Source organism: Oncorhynchus gorbuscha, linkage group LG21 (genome assembly GCF_021184085.1).
Source record: "Oncorhynchus gorbuscha isolate QuinsamMale2020 ecotype Even-year linkage group LG21, OgorEven_v1.0, whole genome shotgun sequence".
Classification (NCBI taxonomy): domain Eukaryota; kingdom Metazoa; phylum Chordata; class Actinopteri; order Salmoniformes; family Salmonidae; genus Oncorhynchus; species Oncorhynchus gorbuscha.
The window spans coordinates 34,901,030-34,922,667 of NC_060193.1; the positions used below are offsets into that span (position 1 = coordinate 34,901,030).

Below are 21,638 nucleotides of genomic sequence, written 5' to 3' on the forward strand. Positions count from 1 at the left end.
ACGACTCCAACACTATCATTAAGTTGACAACACACCGGTGGTAGGCCTGATCACCGATGATGATGAGACAACCTATAGGGGGAGATCAGAGACCTGGCAATGTAGTACCAGAACACTGTCATGACGTTGGCCTGTGGGTAAGGTTTATGAACACCCCCCATAAATATCTTTCTCCCTTCCCTCTCTCTCTGACTCTACTGAATGACTCTTGAATAGCCTTTGTTAAACATAGAGAGTCTGGGAACATCAAACAAGTGGGGGGAAAGGAACCATATTTCGGTAATAGAACCAGTTGAAAATATGCGTTAGTACTTAATGAATATGATGTCAGTTCGGCTGTCATCTGAGACATTATGACTGATGACAGGACGACAAACTGTATCTGGGAAAGTCTACACATTCTAGTTATCAGATTCACATGGAATTGTTGTGCAATTTAAATGCATCTGCCTCTAACCATAGGAAGCTCTTTGCCACCTTCTCCTCCCTCCTGAATCCTCCCCCCTCCTCCCCTCTCTGCAGATGACTTCGTCAACCATTTTGAAAAGAAGGTCGACGACATCCGATCCTCGTTTGCTATGTCAAACGGCACCGCTGGTTCTGCTCACACTGCCCTACCCTGTGCTCTGACCTCTTTCTCCCCTCTCTCTCCAGATGAAATCTCGCGTCTTGTGACGGCCGGCCGTCCAACAACCTGCCCGCTTGACCCTATCCCCTCCTCTCTTCTCCAGACCATTTCCGGAGACCTTCTCCCTTACCTCACCTCGCTCATCAACTCATCCCTGACAGCTGGCTACGTCCCTTCCGTCTTCAAGAGAGCGAGAGTTGCACCCCTTCTGAAAAAACCTACACTCGATCCCTCCGATGTCAACAACTACAGACCAGTATCCCTTCTTTCTTTTCTCTCCAAAACTCTTGAACGTGCCGTCCTTGGCCAGCTCTCCCGCCATCTCTCTCTGAATGACCTTCTTGATCCAAATCAGTCAGGTTTCAAGACTAGTCATTCAACTGAGACTGCTCTTCTCTGTATCACGGAGGCGCTCCGCACTGCTAAAGCTAACTCTCTCTCCTCTGCTCTCATCCTTCTAGACCTATCGGCTGCCTTCGATACTGTGAACCATCAGATCCTCCTCTCCACCCTCTCCGAGTTGGGCATCTCCGGCGCGGCCCACGCTTGGATTGCGTCTACCTGACAGGTCGCTCCTACCAGGTGGCGTGGCGAGAATCTGTCTCCTCACCACGCGCTCTCACCACTGGTGTCCCCCAGAGCTCTGTTCTAGGCCCTCTCCTATTCTCGCTATACACCAAGTCACTTGGCTCTGTCATAACCTCACATGGTCTCTCCTATCATTGCTATGCAGACGACACACAATTAATCTTCTCCTTTCCCCCTTCTGACGACCAGGTGGCGAATCGCATCTCTGCATGTCTGGCAGACATATCAGTGTGGATGACGGATCACCACCTCAAGCTGAACCTCGGCAAGACGGAGCTGCTCTTCCTCCCGGGGAAGGACTGCCCGTTCCATGATCTCGCCATCACGGTTGACAACTCCATTGTGTCCTCCTCCCAGAGCGCCAAGAACCTTGGCGTGATCCTGGACAACACCCTGTCGTTCTCAACCAACATCAAGGCGGTGGCCCGTTCCTGTAGGTTCATGCTCTACAACATCCGCAGAGTACGACCCTGCCTCACACAGGAAGCGGCGCAGGTCCTAATCCAGGCACTTGTCATCTCCCGTCTGGATTACTGCAACTCGCTGTTGGCTGGGCTCCCTGCCTGTGCCATTAAACCCCTTCAACTCATCCAGAACGCCGCAGCCCGTCTGGTGTTCAACCTTCCCAAGTTCTCTCACGTCACCCCGCTCCTCCGTTCTCTCCACTGGCTTCCAGTTGAAGCTCGCATCCGCTACAAGACCATGGTGCTTGCCTACGGAGCTGTGAGGGGAACGGCACCTCAGTACCTCCAGGCTCTGATCAGGCCCTACACCCAAACAAGGGCACTGCGTTCATCCACCTCTGGCCTGCTCGCCTCCCTACCACTGAGGAAGTACAGCTCCCGCTCAGCCCAGTCAAAACTGTTCGCTGCGCTGGCCCCCCAATGGTGGAACAAACTCCCTCACGACGCCAGGACAGCGGAGTCAATCACCACCTTCCGGAGACACCTGAAACCCCACCTCTTTAAGAAATACCTAGGATAGGATAAGTAATCCCTCTCACCCCCCTTTAAGATTTAGATGCACTATTGTAAAGTGACTGTTCCACTGGATGTCATAAGGTGAATGCACCAATTTGTAAGTCGCTCTGGATAAGAGCGTCTGCTAAATGACTTAAATGTAAATGTAAATGTCTTTCTAACGATCCCATGTGGCTCAGTTGGTAGAGCATGGCACTTGCAATGCCAGGGTTGTGGGTTTGATTCCCAAGAAGGACAAGTAAAAAAATATCTACTCTCAATACTGTAAGTTGCTTTAGATAAGAACATCTGCTGAACTGCAAACCTCACGAATGCAAACTAATCATAAAATAGGGAGATTTAACACACAACAACTGTTTGGACCGGCAAGTTTTTCTCAAGTGGATTTATATTCCTTCATGTGATTGACATTTCAAGGTATTTGCAAGTCTAAATGTTACGCAAACAGTAATATCCTTTCAATATTTCCAGTTTTTAAGTCTTTGGCAGCAGCCTAATTTCACATTGCTTTGTTTGGCTGCACTTTTACTGGGCCTTTTAAATGTAGTAACCCCTTAAACATAGTGGAATAATTCAGCGAAATTATGTATTTAGATGTTTGTTTTCTGACCTTTTGTAAGCAGTAACTGCATTCCACACACAATACTACAATGTGACTGTTTTTGAATACCATTTTTTATATATTTCCTTAAACATCCTCTGTATTATGTAGTTATTTTCTAACCACTGATATGTTCTAGGTCATTTTGAGACCTATAAGTACTGCTGGAATGTCCATATTTTCGTTTGGAATTACACTGGTCCCTCAAAACATTTATAAAGTATAAATATCCCTAAAATTAGAGACTGCAACAATAATTTACTAATGATTAGTAAATGGTTTATAAGGTCCTTCATCAAGTTGTTAAAAAATGTGTGAATAAGTAACTTACTTACATTAATAAATAGTGAGCAAAATGTTTCTAAATGCCTTATCAATGGTTTATTACTGAACAGTATTCTAAAGTATTACCATGTTTCCCATAGAATTGTTCACCTGTAAACTAATCTGGGACAAATACAAAAATTATGAAAATCATGATTACTGTGTGAAACGAACGGTTTGAGTGAAAAATATGCCTTGTTTTTGAAAGGCATGGGAAAACCAGTGGGCTGGTTTGACACAAAGCGTCCTACAAAGACCCGCCCCTTTATTGTTGGAATGGAGCATAACTAGATGAGCTGTCTTAATGTTAAATGGTCCCATATTAACTCAAAAAGCATCCAACCAGGAAATGTAGAATAACCGAAGTGCAACAATAAGGACCACTTACACAGAAAGAGTGTTAAGTGTTAACGATGCCTGCCTTATTTTCTTGGCTTTTGCTTTCACTAGCTACTTCAGCTCCTTTCCACTGTTTCACAAATGGCTCACATTAAGCTGTTGCTCCTTTCTAGAGCCAGGCTCTCTCTCTATCAAGTTTCAGGAGTAAACACAAAGGAAGGTGAAGTTGAATTTACATACCTTCTCCCCAACTTCACCTTTTTGCCCATCTTCTCCCATGTCACCCTGTGTGCAAAACAGCAGACAAGCAATTATATTTACCAAGTATCTTGAAATGGCTTAATCATAATTTACAAACAGATAAGAACATTGAAAATAGAATAATTGTGGCTATTCAGACTAGAACACATGTTCTAGTACATAGTAGCTGTTAACAAATGGCAGTTGACACCAGGCGAGGCTCAGTAACACACTGAGCCTTGGTGCTGATTTCACATCTTGGGTTTTGTAGTCTCATCCATAGTTTCGACTAGCATGAGAAACATCAGAACTGTTGACAAATTCAAGAGCATTGAACAGATTGCCCCTGACCTAAGGGTACCACTTCGCTGAGACGTAGTGAGAAGGGGCCACGTCCCTTTGGGCATGCTACTGTAAATAAGGCCTTCTCTGTGATTGGGGTGATGGTGCCAATGAGCTGACGAGTAACCACATCCACACCTACCACCCTGGCTCAGGGGACGGGTTGAGAGATTTCACCTCCTTCTCACACCCAGCCAATGATAGCAAATCAAATCATTAGACTGGGAGGGAGCTGGGACTTTTGTTTGCCCAGAATCACCACTGCATAGCCTCCAAATCTTGGCTGATTAGGTTCCACAAAGACCTTGCAACAAGCTTGGTCCAATGACTCCACATAATTGACTCTGCTGATGTTTGGAAACTTCGAGGGATTTGTGACATGCCGTCTGAAAACGGTTTGGTTCTAACATCACAATTTTGTCTTGAGTTTAGATATAAAGTGATTCAATGGAACCTTTCTATAAAATGTGACTTGTTTCAGGAAACTAGACATATGTTGCACGTCAGGAGAACCATTTGAACGTTAACATATTTTTTTTTGTTTTTTGGGGGCAGAAATGGCTTTTGGAAAATGTGAAATTTCATGTGATTTAATGAGAACTTGTATTCCATCTGTAACTACAAATACAATTACGAGTCTAGTCACAGAAAAAGTCAGGAACCTTCCCACTAGCCATGATTGGCTGAGATAATGGATGGGCTGGACATGCCAGGAGATGAGTTTGGAATGCCATGTAGCATGCTTCTGTCTATAACGTGAGCTACTCAGTATGTGCCGTTTTTGAAAGATATAACGTTAGCCATCGAGAACTACAAAAGTTTTGTAACTTTTCTCAACAACATTGATGCCCTGAATTTAGCAGGTGCTATCAACAGATCAGTTGGAAAAAGTGATGGGCTACTTTCTGCACAAGCTACGGTCAGTGTGAACCGGAGTGACTAGACACAACACCAGCGAACAAGATGGAGTTAAATGGTTCCAGTCTGCCATTCATCCATATATATGGATAAAAGTCTATTTACATTTTCAGATATTATACATTTTTTTGTGTCAGAAAGTGCAAGTTAAAATGTACTGTTAGCTAACTAACAAACATTAGCTTGCTGGCTAACATCACATGTATAATCTGTGTAGTAATATTATTTCAATCAAAAATCAATTTGCCTTAATAGTTACAGCCTAATGTTAGCTTGCTAACATTGAACCTAGTTGGTTAGCTATTTAGCTACCTGCAGATTAATAATACAGCTATGACAATGTTTGTATTGGTAGTAGTATAAATTGGGTTTATGCCCAGTACATTGTTTAGCTAGCTTCTGTTTTAAACAAGACGCCACTTAGCCAGATGATTACATGACCCATCAAGTTAGGTGTGTCAGGTGTGTCTGGTGGTGATTACGGCCATCTCCTGTATTTCATGAACATGTGTACATGTCTAGACAACAGTGACCAATCCACTTATCTAGATGTGGCTGGGGGTGGTTATAGCATTTCCTTCACATGATATATCAATTTAGACAAGTGTGTCAGGTAAGAATCATCTAATAATTGTAAAATTGTACTTAAAGAAATGTGAACACTTTCTGTTTTTGATATTGCTACTATGCAAGTAAGCATTTCACCGTACCGTTTACATCTTCTGTATCCTGTATCCTGTGCATGTGACAAATAAATGTATATTTTAATTTGGTATAGTGTGTGTTTACCAGAGACAAAAAATGTGAAGAATAACAACCCGCACCAAAGTCAGATTACGATGTAGGCCAAGGACTAGATACATTTTTTTCCTTATTGTAGTCTATTACCTTTACCACTTTTAGTCTTGAAATCTTTGCTTAGCTACTCACTCTGTTTAGCACATGGCCTCACATGTGAATCCTAAAAGAGATGGGTGGGGCTAAGGCTAAATGATGATGAATGGGTGTAGACAAAGAAGAGCTCTCCAGTAGGTGAACCAAAACATTCAATGGCCATTTTCTCAAAAGTGTTTATCAACTTTCAAAGCAGAATGACTTTCCCATTGTTCCAATATTTTCTAGCTCTGTCTCTACTTTTAACCAATGTAAAAAACACAATTTCATATTTTTATATATCATATATATATATATATACATGTATATATTTTTTTACACAAGACTGAATCGAGGCGATCAATTACAAATGACAACACTGCAAATTTTAAAACACGTTTTAGTCATTTAGTAGACATTCTTATCCAGAGTGACTTACAAGAGCAATTAGGGTTAGGTGCCTTGTTCAAGGGTACATCGCCAGATTCTTAACCTAATCTGCTCTGCTATTCAAACCAACGACCTTTTGTTTACTAGGCTACCTGCCTTCCAATTGAATGGAGCAGTTTAAAACTAATCCTGATTATCTTGACTTTGAGTCAATTACTGTAGGTAAGTTTAATGGCAGTCATGACCATGTCAAGTTATTACGCCTGTTCATGACTTATATAATGCTACAGTGTAAAGTAGGAAAATCAAGGTAACTGTTACGCTAAACTCCAAAGGATGGTTTAATTCACTGTTACTCTAAACTAAGTTAACTGTTACTCTAAACCAGGGCTGGCCAATCCTGGTTCCAGGTTTCCATCCTTGGTGTTCACTTCTGGTTTTCATTCTCTCCTTCTAATCAGGGCCTGGGACACCAGGAAGTGCAATTAACTACCAGGTAGAGTGACAAACGGAAGAGTTTCGGCCGGTGCAGATCTCCAATTGACATCCATGCACGATTAAAAACCCTTGAGAACAATAAAACAAAACTGTTGACACAAGATCATATAACATTATTACATAATATATTTTATATCCCCAAGAAACTAAATATAATTTTGCATAGAGGGGTGGGTTGAACATGAAGTTTGACAATTAAAATCAAGTCTTTACCTTTTCACCTCGCTCTCCCATTTCACCCTATTGGAAAAGAATGCAGCTGGTGTTAAACACACAAAGGCTGTGGGAATGTTGAGTTAAGGAAAATTATGACAGGCAGTCCCAGATCGTATCTGGGGTTAAATTCTGGTCCCTCCTTAGATCAGAGTAGGCTGGTGGGAGGACGGGCTCGTTATAATGGCTGGAATGGAATTGTATCAAACACAAACATGCAAACCACATGTTTGACTCCATCCCATTAATTCCATTCCAGCCATTGCTATGAGCCTGTCCTCATATAGCTCCTCCCACCAGCCTCCTCTGCCTTAGATACCCTCTTGAGGTGCTGGCACAGGGGTACTAATTTCTCTTAAGTGGACATTTTCTCTTTTCTCCCTCACTCACCTGTCCATCTCCTCATTTGAATTTCATAATGTCACTCAAGTTTAAGAATGTTGTCATCTATCACCCAAAAGGTCCCCTTAGAGTTCCTTAATGAGCTTAACCTTGATAAACTAATTTCCTGACGATGACTCTTCATACTTGGCGACTTCAACCTCCCGACGTCTGCCTTCGATTAATTTATTTCCAACACTTTCTTTTCCCTCCTTGCCTCGTTTGACCTTTCCCAGTCTCCTCCCACTCACAAGGCAGGCAATACACTTGTAAGTTGGTGTTTGAAGATAACCCTCTAGTGGTGTGGGGCCTGTGCTTTGGCAAAGTGGGTGGGGTTATATCCTGCCTGTTTGGCCCTGTCCGGGGGTATCATCGAATGGGGCCACAGTGTCTCCTGACTCCTCCTGTCTCAGTCTCCAGTATTTATGCTGCTGTAGTTTATTTATCTGGAGTATTTCTCTTGTCTTATCCGGTGTCCTGTGTGAATTTAAGTATGCTCTCTCTAATTCTCTTTTTCTTTCTCTCTCTCAGAGGACCTGAGCCCTAGGACCATGCCTCAGGACTACCTGGCATGATGACTCCTTGCTGTCCCCAGTCCACCTGGCCATGCTGCTGCTCCAGTTTCAACTGTTCTGCCTGCGGTTATGGAACCCTGACCTGTTCACCGGACGTGCTACCTGTTCCAGACCTAGTGTTTTCAACTCTCTAGAGACAGCAGGAGCGGTAGAGATACTATCAATGATCGGCTATGAAAAGCCAATTGACATTTACTCCTGAGGTGCTGACCTGTGATTATTATTATTTGACCATGTTGGTCATTTATGAACATTTGATCATCTAGGCCATGTTCTGTTATAATCTCCACCCGGCACAGCCAGAAGAGGACTGGCCACCCCTCATAGGGGTGGTACCTCGCTAGGTTTCTTCCTAGGTTTTGGCCTTAATAGGGAGTTTTTCCTAGCCACTGTGCTTCTACACCTGCATTGCTTGCTGTTTGGGGTTTTAGGCTGGGTTTCTGTACAGCACTTTGTGGTATCAGATGATATAAGAAGGGCTATATAAATACATTTGATTTGATTTAATTTGACTTAATCTCATCTTTACAAGATGTCACATTCTGACCATAGTTCTTTTGTGTTTTCCTTGTTTTAGTGTTGGTCAGGACGTGAGCTGGGTGGGCATTCTATGTTGTGTGTCTAGTTTGTCTGTTTCTATGTATGGCCCGATATGGTTCTCAATCAGACGCAGGTGTTAGTCATTGTCTCTGATTGGGAACCATATTTCGGTAGCTTGTTTTGTGTTGGGGTTTGTGGGTGGTTGTTTCCTGTCTTTGTGTTCTCTGCACCAGATAGGACTGTTTCGGGTTTTGCCACGTTTGTTGTTTTGTAATTGTGTTCATGTTTAGTTTCTCTTATTTAAAACCATGAACTTCGACGTTAGAAATCCGTTACAGAACCACCCACCACAACAGGACCAAGCAGCGTGGTAATGGGCAGGAGCAGGAGAGGCAGCGATGTCAGGATTTCTGGACATGGGAGCAGAATCTGGACTATACAACTTGGGAAGAGCTAGACAGTCTCCCGCCTGACCATAGCCGCTAGAGTCTCCCGTCTCTCATGAGCCGCCAGAGCCGCCAATCTGCAAGGAGCCACCAGAGCCGCCAGTCTGCAAGGAGTTTCTCCCCCCCGCACTCGCCCTGAGGTGCGTGTCCTTGGCCCAGTACCACCAGTGCCGGCACCACGTACCAGGCCTACAGTGCGCCCCGCCTGTCCAGAGCTGCTAGTCTCCCGCTTGTCCAGAGCCGCTAGAGTCTCCCGCCTGTCCAGAGCCGCTAGAGTCTCCCGCCTGTCCAGAGCCGCTAGAGTCTCCCGCCTGTCCAGAGCCGCTAGAGTCTCCCGCCTGTCCAGAGCCGCTAGAGTCTCCCGCCTGTCCAGAGCCGCTAGAGTCTCCCGCCTGTCCAGATCCGCTAGAGTCTCCCGCCTGTCCAGAGCCGCTAGAGTCTCCCGCCTGTCCAGAGCCGCTAGAGTCTCCCGCCTGTCCAGAGCCGCTAGAGTCTCCCGCCTGTCCAGAGCCGCTAGAGTCTCCCGCCTGTCCAGAGCCGCTAGAGTCTCCCGCCTGTCCAGAGCCACTAGAGTCTCCCGTCTGTCATGAGCCGCCAATCTGCAAGGAGCCGGCAGAGCCGCCAGTCTGCAAGGAGTTTCTCCTCCCCGTACTCGCCCTGAGGTGCGTTACCTTGGCCCAGTACCATCAGTGCCGGCACCACGTACCAGGCCTACAGTGCACCTTGCCTGTCCAGAGGCGCTAGAGTCTCCCGCCTGTCCAGAGGCGCTAGAGTCTCCCGCCTGTCCAGAAGCGCTAGAGTCTCCCGCCTGTCCAGAGGCGCTAGAGTCTCCCGCCTGTCCAGAGGCGCTAGAGTCTCCCGCCTGTCCAGAGGCGCTAGAGTCTCCCGCCTATCCAGAGGCGCTAGAGTCTCCCGTCTGTCCAGAGGCGCTAGAGTCTCCCGCCTGTCCAGAGGCGCTAGAGTCTCCCGCCTGTCCAGAGCCACCAGTGCCGCCAGTCTGCAAGGAGCCGCCAGTCTGCCAGGAGCCGCCAGTCGGCCAGGATCCGCCAGAGCCGCCAGTCGGCCAGGATCCGCCAGTCGGCCAGGATCCGCCAGAGCCGCCAACCAGCCAAACCCTGGTGTCATTGTTGATTGTTATGACCATTTTTAGCTCTTATTTAATTATTTACTATAGGTATATGCACTCATGGTTCCAAACAGGATTCATAAAAAAGGAAAACTTCATCACCTGTAGGTTTCTCAATGAAAGAGAACCCAGATGAAGACCAATTGACCAAAATGTAGAGCTCCATTAAATTGTTTGGAGCAACCAAGATCACCGCGACGTGGTTGGCCTCAGTTGCTGGGACCTCTACTATCTGACAACAAGTTTGAAGCTGCTTGGTCTGCTAGCATAGCTTCCTTGACAGCTTGAACACAGTCTGCAACTCTGTAACCTTTGAGACTGGGACCGCGGGCTTGTCTCGGGCTTGTGGCTGTGTAAATCTCTTCTGTTTGTTGCTGTTTTCCATATACCCTGCGACCTGTCCCGGCTGGAACTGTATGGAGTACCAGTGTTAGCCTATGCTGCTACCAAAGCTAATGGAGAGGGCACTGTTTCTCCAACACTGGGCATGATCTTTTAAATCAACAAAAATATGTCTACAAGCAGTTGTTACAGCAACAGGAAAATAGTTTCAAGAGATTTGTTCAAATAATGGTGGATTTAACAAACAAAATAATGGATGATCTGACCAGAGAGGTCCACGACCTTAAAGCTTGCAGTTCTCCTTGGGATGTCCTGAAAGGGACTTGCATCAGGATGACAACAAACAAGAGATGACAGGAGCACTGTCTGAATCATCATTAACTGGGAAAACAGATTTTCTTGAGGGACAATCCAGATGTAATAACATTGTTGTGGATGTCGTACCCGAGTCTCCACATGAGAACTGTACTGAGTCTGGGGAGAAAGTGAGAAAAACTATCACAGAAAAGCTGCAGATGGATCATAGGAAGATTGAATTGGAGGCTACCACAGGACTGGATAACCTGTAACCAGCTCAGGGGACAGACCAAGGCCAATAGTGGGCAAGTTCCTAAGGTTCAAGGACAAGATGGCTGCTCTGGAGAGAGCCAGGAACTTTAGAGGAACCAACATCTTCTTCAATGAGGTCTATTCGGAAGCTGGGCACCAGAGGCGAAAATAACTTATCCCAGCCATGAAAACTACCAGAGAGAGTGGGGACATTGCTTATATCCACTAATTGTCCATCCTCCCTCCCAAAATATATAATAATAATAATATTAATAATATATGCCATTTAGCAGACGCTTTTATACAAAGCAACTTACAGTCATGTGTGCATACATTCTACGTATGGGTGGTCCCGGGGATCGAACCAACTACCCTGGCGTTACAAGCGCCATGCTCTACCAACTGAGCTACAGAAGGACCATGCAAGTGAGTCTCAGTGGAAGGAATGATTAAGCCTAGTTTCCGGGTCAATAGCTTCAGCCCCAGATCTCTTAACACACACTCATTAACTGATACTCACAAGTGCCTGATTATCTGACTAATAGAGTCAGTCAATGTTATTTTCTTCCGTTGTTATCCCTGATAACCTACCCAGGAAAGGGCATTAGTATGGGCTATTTTTAGCCATTTCCTGGGTAGCTTATCGGAGAGACATATTATGGAGAGAAAAAAACAAAGCATGAAAAGAACATTGTTCAATAACGTGCTAACATCAGACATTCGGCCATCACTGAGACTCACTTGCATAGTTCCTTTGATACAGCAGTAGCAATACAGGACACAAAGACAAGGAGGTTCTAGTCAGAAAATTCACCTTTACTGGGCAATATAAAAATAAACATAACATTTTGTTTGATGGCCTGTGGCCTGCACAGCTGGTTGGCCCCGAATTGGTGCGATCAGTGTCGGCAGTGTCGGGTACTCCCAGCAGAGGGAGTCAACGTCGGCAGTGTCGGGTACTCCCAGCAGAGGGAGTCAACGTCACGGCACGTACCTCCACTCTATCACCAACCCCCCGGGTAGAACTCCCAGGATATCACAATGCTAAGAGCCATATTCGTGTAAAGGATTTCGTGTCTAATACTGTCGAAGTGTTGTGGTTGCAAGTTCACCTACCTCATCTAAAGCCTCTTATTTTGGGGTGCTGCTATAGGCCAAGTGCTAACAGTCAGTATCTGGATAATATGTGTGCAATGCTTGATAATGCGTGTGATGTTAAGAGATAGGTATATTTTCTGGCTGACCTGAATATAGACTAGTTTTCATCAATTAACCTGTCTAGGACTGGGGTTCCGTTCCTCGCCAACAGCCAATGAAATTGCAGGGCGCCAAATACAAATCAACAGAAATCTCATAAATCTAATTTCTCAAACATTCAAGTATTAGGCACCATTTTAAAGATAAAATTCTAATTAATCCAGTGACAGTGTCTGATTTAAAAAAATGCTTTACAGCGAAAGCTCCACAAACGATTATGTTAGGTCACCACCAAGTCACAGAAAAACCCAGCCATTTTTCCAGCCAAAGAGAGGAGTCATAAAAAGCACAAATAGAGATAAAATGAATCAGTAACCTTTGATCTTCATCAGATGACACTTATAGGACTTCATGTTACACAATACATGTATGTTTTGTTCGGTAAAGTTCATATTTATATCCAAAAATCTTATTTTACATTGGCGTGTTACGTTCAGTAATTCCAAAACATGCAGTGATATTGCAGAGAGCCACATGAATTCACAGAAATACTCATAATAAATGTTGATGAAAATACAACTATTATACATGGAACTTTAGATGCACTTCTCCTTAATGCAACCGCTGTGTCAGATTTTTAAAAAAACTTTACGGAAAAAGCATTATCTGAGAACGGCGCTCAGACCAAACCAGCTAGAGAAATAACCTCCATGTTGGGTAGTCAAAATTATTCATACGTAGCATTATAAATATTCACTTACCTTTGATGATCTTCATCAGAATGCACTCCCAGGAATCGCAGTTCCACAATAAATGCTTGTTTTTTTCGATAATGTCCATAATTTATGTCCAATATCTTAGCGGACGAAACGTTCAAAAAGTTATATTATAGGTCTAAGAAACTTGTCAAACTAAGTATAGAATCAATCTTTAGGATGTTTTTATCACAAAAGTTCAATATGTTCCAACCGGAGAATTCCATTGTCTGTAGAAAAGCAATGGAACGAGAGCTACCTCTCAAGTGAAAGCGCGTGACTGAGAACGAGGCTGTAGGCAGACCCCTTAGTCAAACAGCACCCATCCGGCCCCCATTTACATGAGCAGCCTGAAACAATGTTTTAAAGACGGTTGACATCTAGTGGAAGCCGTAGGAAGTGCAAAATTACCCATATCCCACTGTGTATTTGATAGGGGTGAGTTCAAAAACTACAAACCACAGATTTCCCACTTCCTGTTTGGATTTTTTCTCAGGTTTTTGCTATACTCACAGACATCATTCAAACCGTTTTAGAAACTTCAGAGTGTTTTCTATCCAATACTAATAATAATATATATGATGCATATATTAGCATCTGGGACTGAGTAGGAGACAGTTCACTCTGGGCATGCTATTCATCCAAAAGAGAAAATGCTGCCCCCTATCGCAAACAAGATATAGACTAGTTTTCATCAAGCTGGCCACTGAAGAGGAAGCTTCTCACTGTAACCAGTGTCTGTAATATGGTTCAGGTTATCAATCAACCTACCAGATTGTTTACAAATAGTACAGGAACAAAATCATCCAGGTGCATTATTTTTTTTACACCTGGTGTAGGACTTATAAAGCAGTGTCCACAACCATTGGAGAGAAATGAGGAAAAGGGAGTTGCAAATAAGTCTGGCTGCTCATGTGATTGGTAGACATATTGTAAATTGAGAAATTGTGTGATGAAATTGAACAAAATAGAAGAATGAATTGTGTTGTGAAACTAAGATAGCTGAAATAAAGTATGATGGGAAAAAGCTTTGGAGTACTTTAAATGACATTATGGGTAGAAAGACCAATTAAACTGATTTTTTTTCATAGAACCAGATGGCTCATTTATAACAAAACCTTTTGCCAATGCCAATGATTTAAACAACAACAACATTGGCAACATGGGCAAACTTTGGCATGATGTGCCAACAACAAACTGTGAGCCATTCATGCATAAAAAACCTAATACTGATAAAAAGGCATTGTAATTTAGAATTGGGTAAAGTTCATATGGGAGAGGTGGAAAAAGAGAAATCAATAACGAGAAACCACCTGGTATTGACAACCTATATGGGAAATTACTGAGGATGGTAGTAGACTACATCACCACTCCTATTTGCCACATCTTAAATCTGAGCCTGGACAACCACTTGTGATTCCGGTACCCAAGAAAGGTAACGCTTCCTTTACTGGCTCTAACAGCAAATCAATCAGCTGCTAGTTCTTAGCAACATGTTAAAAACATTGTACTTGACATGTACTGCACTGATGCAAATGTCTAATGTTTGGCTGAAAGACATGTATAATAAGAAGATTGTGGGAGCTGTATTGTTAGATTTTTGTGCAACCTTTGATATTATTGACCATCATTTGTTTTTGAAAAATTATTTATCGAATAGAACATGAAGGGCTTTCTTTAACGTAAAACATGTAAAGTGTGGTATTCTCCAAGAAAGCTGTCTTGGACTCTTTCAATTTTTCTAATGATCTACCACAAGCCAGAAAAACAAAGTATTACAGATAATTCAACACTATATATGTCAGCATCGACAGCTAGTGAAATAACTAGCTGTAGCACTAACTGTAGCGCTGTCTTAGGCGTTTCAAAGTACGGATATTGCAATATTTTGCCTTGGCCACATCAGCAGCCCTCATGCCTCCTTACAGCATGCTTAAGGCACGTTCACACAGATGAGCAGGGACCCTAGCCATCGTTCTTTTGGTGTTTTTCAGAGTCAGTAGAAAGGCCTCTTTAGTGTCCTAAGATTTCATAACTGTGACCTTAATTGCCTACCGTCTGTAAGCTGCTAGTGTCTTAACGACCATTCCACAGGTGCATGTTCATTAATAGTTTTTGGTTGAACAAGCATGTGAAAGTGTTTAAACCCTTTACAATGAAGATCTGTGAAGTTATTTGGATTTTTACAATTTATCTTTGAAAGACAGGGTCCTGAAAAGGGGACGTTTCTTTTTTTGCTGAGTTTATTTTTAGGGATCACTGTTAGCTGCTGCTTCTTCCTCGGGTCCAAACACATTAAGGCACTTACATTACATATCAAACACAAGATAAAACATTACATCATATAACATTATTACACCACTACATATCTACAATACAAAATGTTATATGGTGGTATTATACAATATTTCAATGTACATGTGTGTCTTCACAGTTCCCGTTGTTCCATAAGGTGTATATCTACCTGCTTTTTAAATGTGATTCTACTGCTTGCATCAGTTACCTGATGTGGAGTAGAGTTCCATGTAGTCATGGCTCTATGTAGTACTGTGCGGCTCCCATAGTCTCTTCTGGACATGGGGATTGTGACGAGACCTCTGGTGACATGTCTGTGATGTATGCATGGGTGTCCAAGCTGTGTGCTAGTAGTATAAAGCTCGTACATTCAGCTTGTCATTCAGCTTGTCAACACAAGTGGTGATGAATTCAATCTTTCTTCCACTTTGAGCCATGAGAGACTGACATGAATATCATTAATGTTAGCTCCCCGTGTATTTTTAAGGGCCAGCTGTGCTGCCCTGTTCTGAGCCAACTGTAATTTTCCTAAGTCCCTCTTTGTGGCACCTGACTACACTACTGAAGAGTAGTCCAGGTGCGACAAAACTAGGACCTGTAGGACCTGCCTTGTTGATTGTGTTGTTAAGGCAGAACACCACTTTATTATGGAAAGACTTCTCCCCATCTTAGCTACCAAACAGTTTAATCACCTCAACTTGCTCAATTTCCACATTATCCATTAAAAGATCTAGTTGAGGTTTAGGGTTTAGTGAATGATTTGTCCCAAATACAATGCTTTTAGTTTTTGAAATATTTAGGACTAACTTTTTTCTTGCCACCCATTCTGAAACGAACTGCAACTTTTTGTTAAGTGTTGCAATCATTTCAGTCGCTGTAGTAGCTGACCTGTATAGCGTTGAGACATCCACATACATAGACACACTGGCCTAACTCAAAGAGTGCTGAAAGTCTGTCAATTTGTTTACTGTAAAATAATACTGGAACTGGTCAAACACAATTTTTTCAAAAGTTTACTCAGGGTTGGTAACAGGCTGATTGGTTGGCTATTTGAACCAGTAAAGGGGGCTTTACCATTCTTGGGTAGCGGAATTACTTTTGCTTCCCTCCAGCACTGAGGGCACACACTTTCTAGTAGGCTTAAATTGAAGATATGGCAAATAGGAGTGGCAATATTGTCCGCTATAATATTGTACAAATCATTCCATGAGTACTAGACGTTAGCTGAATCTGGTAATGAATGATGTGGCTGTTATGAAAGTAGAGGCAACTAAACTTCTTTGTGTTACCATAAACTGTCATTGTGAAGGCATATTGACTCTATTGTTGTAAAGATGGGTAGAAGTCTGTCTGCAAGAAAGAGGGGCTCTGCATTTTTAACACCACATTCTACCAAGCAAGTCCTGCAGGCTCTGGTTTTGTCACATCTTGCCCGGTTAAACGGTCAGGTGCTGAAAAGAACGACCTAGGAAAGCTGCAGCTGGCCCAGAACAGAGCAGTACGTCTTGCTTGTCACTGTAACCAAAGGGCTAATAGAAATATTGACTGCATTGCTTCTTGTTTTATGTCCCATAGGGCGGCGCACAATTGGCCCAGCGTCGCCCGGGTTTGGCCGGGGTCTGCCGTCATTTTAAATTATTATTTGTTCTCAACCGACTTGCCTAGTTAAATGACGGTTAAAAAAAGAAAAAAAAGAGAAATATTAGTGTTGAAAATTCCAAATTGTCTGTATAATCAATCTTACAGTGGGGCAAAAAACGTATTTAGTCACCCACCAATTGTGCAAGTTCTTCCACTTAAAAAGATGAGAGGCCTGTAATTTTCATCATAGGTACACTTCAACTATGACAGACAAAATTAGAAAGAAAAATCCAGAAAATCACATTGTAGGATTTTTAATTAATTATTTGCAAATTATGGTGGAAAATAAGTATTTGGTCACCTACAAACAAGCAAGATTTCTGGCTCTCAAAGACCTGTAACTTCTTCTTTAAGAGGCTCCTCTGTCCTCCACTCGTTACCTGTATTAATGGCACCTGTTTGAACTTGTTATCAGTATAAAAGACATCTGTCCACAACCTCAAACAGTCACACTCCAAACTCCACTATGGCCAAGACCAAAGAGCTGTCAAAGGACACCAGAAACAAAATTGTAGACCTGCACCAGGCTGGGAAGACTGAATCTGCAATAGGTAAGCAGCTTGGTTTGAAGAAATCAACCGTGGGAGCAATTATTAGGAAATGGAAGACATACAAGTATATAATCTCCCTCGATCTGGGGCTCCACGCAAGATCTCACCCCGTGGGGTCAAATAAATCACAAAAACGGTGAGCAAAAATCCCAGAACCACACGGGGGGACCTAGTGAATGACCTGTAGAGAGCTGGGACGAAAGTAACAAAGCCTACAATCAGTAACACACTACGCAGCCAGGGACTCAAATCCTGCAGTGCCAGACGTGTCCCCCTGCTTAAGCCAGTACATGTCCAGTCCCGTCTTAAGTTTGCTAGAGAGCATTTGGATGATCCAGAAGAAGATTGGGAGAATGTCATATGGTCAGATGAAACCAAAATATAACTTTTTGGTAAAAACTCAACTCGTCGTGTTTGGAGGACAAAGAATGCTGAGTTCCATCCAAAGAACACCATACCTACTGTGAAGCATGGGGGTGGAAACATCATGCTTTGGGGCTGTTTTTATGCAAAGGGACCAGAACAACTGATCCGTGTAAAGGAAAGAATGAATGGGGCCATGTATCATGGGATATTTTGAGTGAAAACCTCCTTCCATCAGCAAGGGCATTGAGGATGAAACGTGGCTGGGTCTTTCAGCATGACAATGATCCCAAACACACCGCCCGGGCAACGAAGGAGTGGCTTCGTAAGAAGCATTTCAAGGTCCTGGAGTGGCCTAGCCAGTCTCCGGATCTCAACCCCATAGAAAATCTTTGGAGGGAGTTGAAAGTCCGTGTTGCCCAGCAACAGCCCCAAAACATCACTGCATGGAGGAATGGGCCAAAATACCAGCAACAGTGTGTGAAAACCTTGTGAAGACTTACAGAAAACGTTTGACCTCTGTCATTGCCAACAAAGGGTATATAACAAAGTATTAAGATAAACTTTGTTATTGACCAAGTACTTATTTTCCACCATAATTTGCAAATAAATTCATTAAAAAAATGTTCTTCTCATTTTGTCTGTCATAGTTGAAGTGTACCTATGATGAAAATTACAGGCCTCTCTCATCTTTTTAAGTGGAAGAACTTGCACAATTGGTGACTGACTAAATAATTTTTTGCCCCACTGTACATCGCTCTGACAGACATACTTACAGTGCCTTGAAAAGGATTCATCCCCCTTGGCGTTTTTCCTATTCTGTTGCATTTCATGTAATGGACATACACAAAACAGTCCAAATTGGTATAGTGAAATCAAAAAAATAACTTAAATAAATATAAAATCTAAAAAGGAAAGACTATGAAATAACACATGGAATCACATAGTAACCAAAAAAGTGTTAAACAAATCAACATATATTTTATATTTGAGATTATTCAAAGTAGCCAACCTTTGCTTTGATGACAGCTTTGTACATTCTTTCAACCAACTTCTTGAGGTAGTCACCTGAAATGTACTTCAATTAACAGTTGTGCCTTGTTAAGTTAATCTGTGGAATTTATTTTCTTCTTAATGCATTTGAGCCAATCAGTTGTTGTGACAAGGTAGTGGTGGTATACAGAAGAAAGCCCTATTAGGTAAAAGATCAAGTCCGTATTATGTCAAGAACAGCTCAAATAAACAAAGAGAAACGACAGTCCATCATTACTTTAAGACATGAAGGTCAGTCATTCTGGAAAATTTCAAAAACTTTGAAAGTGTCTTCAATTGCAGTCGCAAAAACCATCAAGTGCTGGCTCTCATAAGGACCGCCACGGGAAAGGAAGACCCAGAGTTACCAATGCTGCAGAGGATAAAATCATTAGTTACCAGCCTCAGAAATTGCAGCCCAAATAAATGCTTCACATCGTTCAAGTAATAGACAGTAGGAGACTGCTTGAATCAGGCCTTCATGGTCGAATTTCTGCAAAGAAACCCCTACTAATAGGAAACAAATCATAATAAGAGATTTGCTTGGGACAAGAAACACGAGCAATGGACAATAGACCTGTGGAAATCTGTCCTTTGGTCTGATGAGTCCAAATGGGATATCTTTGGTTCCAAACACCGTGTCTTTATAAGACACAGAGTAGGTGAACAGATGATCTTCGCATGGGTGGTTCACACCGTGAAGCATGAAGGTGACACTCTCTGTGATTTATTTAGAATTCAAGGCACACTTAACCAGCGTGGCTACTACAGCATTCTGCAGCGATACGCCATCCCATCTTGTGAGCGCTTCGTGGGACTATCATTTGTTTTTCAACTGGACAATGACCCAACACACCTCCAGGCTGTGTAAGGGCTATTTGACCAAGGAGAGTGATGGAGTGCTGCATCAGATGACCTAGCCTCCACAATCATCCAACCTCAACCCAATTGAGATGGTTTGGGATGAGTTGGACTGCAGAGTGAGGGAAAGGCCACCAACAAGTGCTCAGCATATGTGGGAGCTCCTTCAAGACTGTTGGAAAAACATTCCTCACTGAGAGAATGCAAAGCTGTCAAGGCAAAGGGTGGATACTTTGAAGAATCTCAAATGTACAATAAAACACTTTTTTGGTTACATTATTCCATATATGTTGTTTTGATGTCTTCACTGTTATTCTACAATGTAGAAATAGTACAAATAAAGACAAATCCTTGAATGAGTCTGTGTGTCCAAACTTTTGACTGGTACTGTATCTACGGGCCATGGTTTTTCACAGGGTGGCACTTTATGTACAGTACTGTACTGTATGATGCACCTCTGTTGATGGGATAGAAGTCACTTAGATTCGATTGATATTATCTGAGGTGTTCTAAAATACATCCATACAGGCAACCATTGACCTCTTTAGGCAGATTGTCTCTAATTGAGAAACAACCCTGACTCCATCTGTTACCAGAAACAATTAGCCCATTTATATTTTAGCCCCATAACAACATTAACCCTTCAGACAAGCAACTATTGGTCCTAAAATCACTTGGAAGCTGAATGGAGTTGAATAACTTAAGGTAAGTCTACAAGGTGAGGCAATCTCTGGTTAAAAGGTTTAATAAACCATGTGTATTTGGAAGTCCAAGCAGTATTAACATGAATAGGAGTGATGCACTGTTCCAAACATCTTCAGGTTTTGCCATGTTCAAATCAAACATTGAGTAAATAGTTACATAGTGTTAACCTCTCTAGGATAGGGGACGCTCGCTTCCCACTTTGCCAAAAGCCAGGGAAAATGCAGTGTGGCAAATTCAAATAAAATGATATAAAAATCAAACTTTCATAAAATCACACATGTAGGATACTAAATTAAAGCTACACTCATTGTGAATCCAGCCAATATGTCAGATTTTTAAAAGGCTTTTTCGGCGAAAGCATAAGAAGCTATTAGCTGATGATAGCACTACAGTAAAAAACAAAGAGATTTGCATATTTCAACTCTGCAGGTGCTACCCAAAACGCAGAATTGAAATATAAATCATGCCCTACCTTTGACGAGCTTCTTTTGTTGGCACTCCAATATGTCCCATAAACATCACAATTGGTCCTTTTGTTTGATTAATTCTGTCCATATATATCCAAAATGTCAATTTATTTGGCGCCTTTGATCCAGAAAAAAACAGCTTCCAATTTGTTATTATATAATTATTTTCATTGTGTTTTATGTCATTTATCTTGGTTTGGTAATGTCATTTCTTCTTCCTTTTGTTAAGTTTAGTCACAACATTTCTCAATTTACAGTATGTCAACCAATCAGCTGAGAGAAACAAAGAGAGAGCAGTCCATCAAGTGTGTGTGTGTGTAAGTGTGCGTGTCCTGCGGGGCTGACACTACAAACCCACAGGCATGGCTCTCTCATCCCTTCCAGGCTTTTGGGGGGGGAGGGTGGACCATGAGCCTGTCATAGCGGACATAAGCAATGTCCTGATGCACTCTGGCAGCTTTCATAACTGGGATAATTTGTTTCCTCTTCTGGCGCACAGCTTCAGGATAGTCTTTGTTGAGGAAACATCCCATTCTTGGCTCTGACCTAAACCTCAGCTGGAGTTGTGTATAAAGGGTGTGACCATTGAGCAAGTTGAAGAAGCTAAACTCCTAGGGTACATTGGGTGGTCAATTACCATGGTCAAGCCATATTGACAAATTTGTTGGAATGTCTCATAGTCGTGTGATTCACTCAGAATTTGAATTCATTAGCATGTCACTCAGTAAATCTACGCCCCCTAAGTTCCAAACAGTCTCACACTGTTACCGGGCTCTATGCATCAGCTTGGGGATGAGGTTAGGTAATCTGCAAATAAAGCTATTGAAATATGTCATCTACTTATGTCACATCTATCAGGTCTTCCTCTATAACAATGA

The 21,638-nt window shown here is 42.6% G+C and overlaps 1 protein-coding gene across 7 annotated transcripts in view; it reads right to left on the reverse strand.

Moving 5' to 3' along the window:
* Positions 1 to 21,638, reverse strand: part of LOC124007953 (collagen alpha-1(XXV) chain) — a 343,793-nt gene that overhangs the window by 27,210 nt on the left and 294,945 nt on the right. For 5 of the 7 annotated variants that reach the window (XM_046318858.1, XM_046318860.1, XM_046318857.1 and 2 more), the window contains 2 exons: positions 6,935 to 6,961; positions 3,701 to 3,745 (listed from right to left, as the gene is read on the reverse strand). In XM_046318858.1, the coding sequence (XP_046174814.1) occupies positions 3,701 to 3,745; positions 6,935 to 6,961 (72 nt within the window). The remainder of the gene's footprint in view (positions 1 to 3,700; positions 3,746 to 6,934; positions 6,962 to 21,638) is intronic. The other 2 variants (XM_046318859.1, XM_046318856.1) reach the window with 1 other exon arrangement.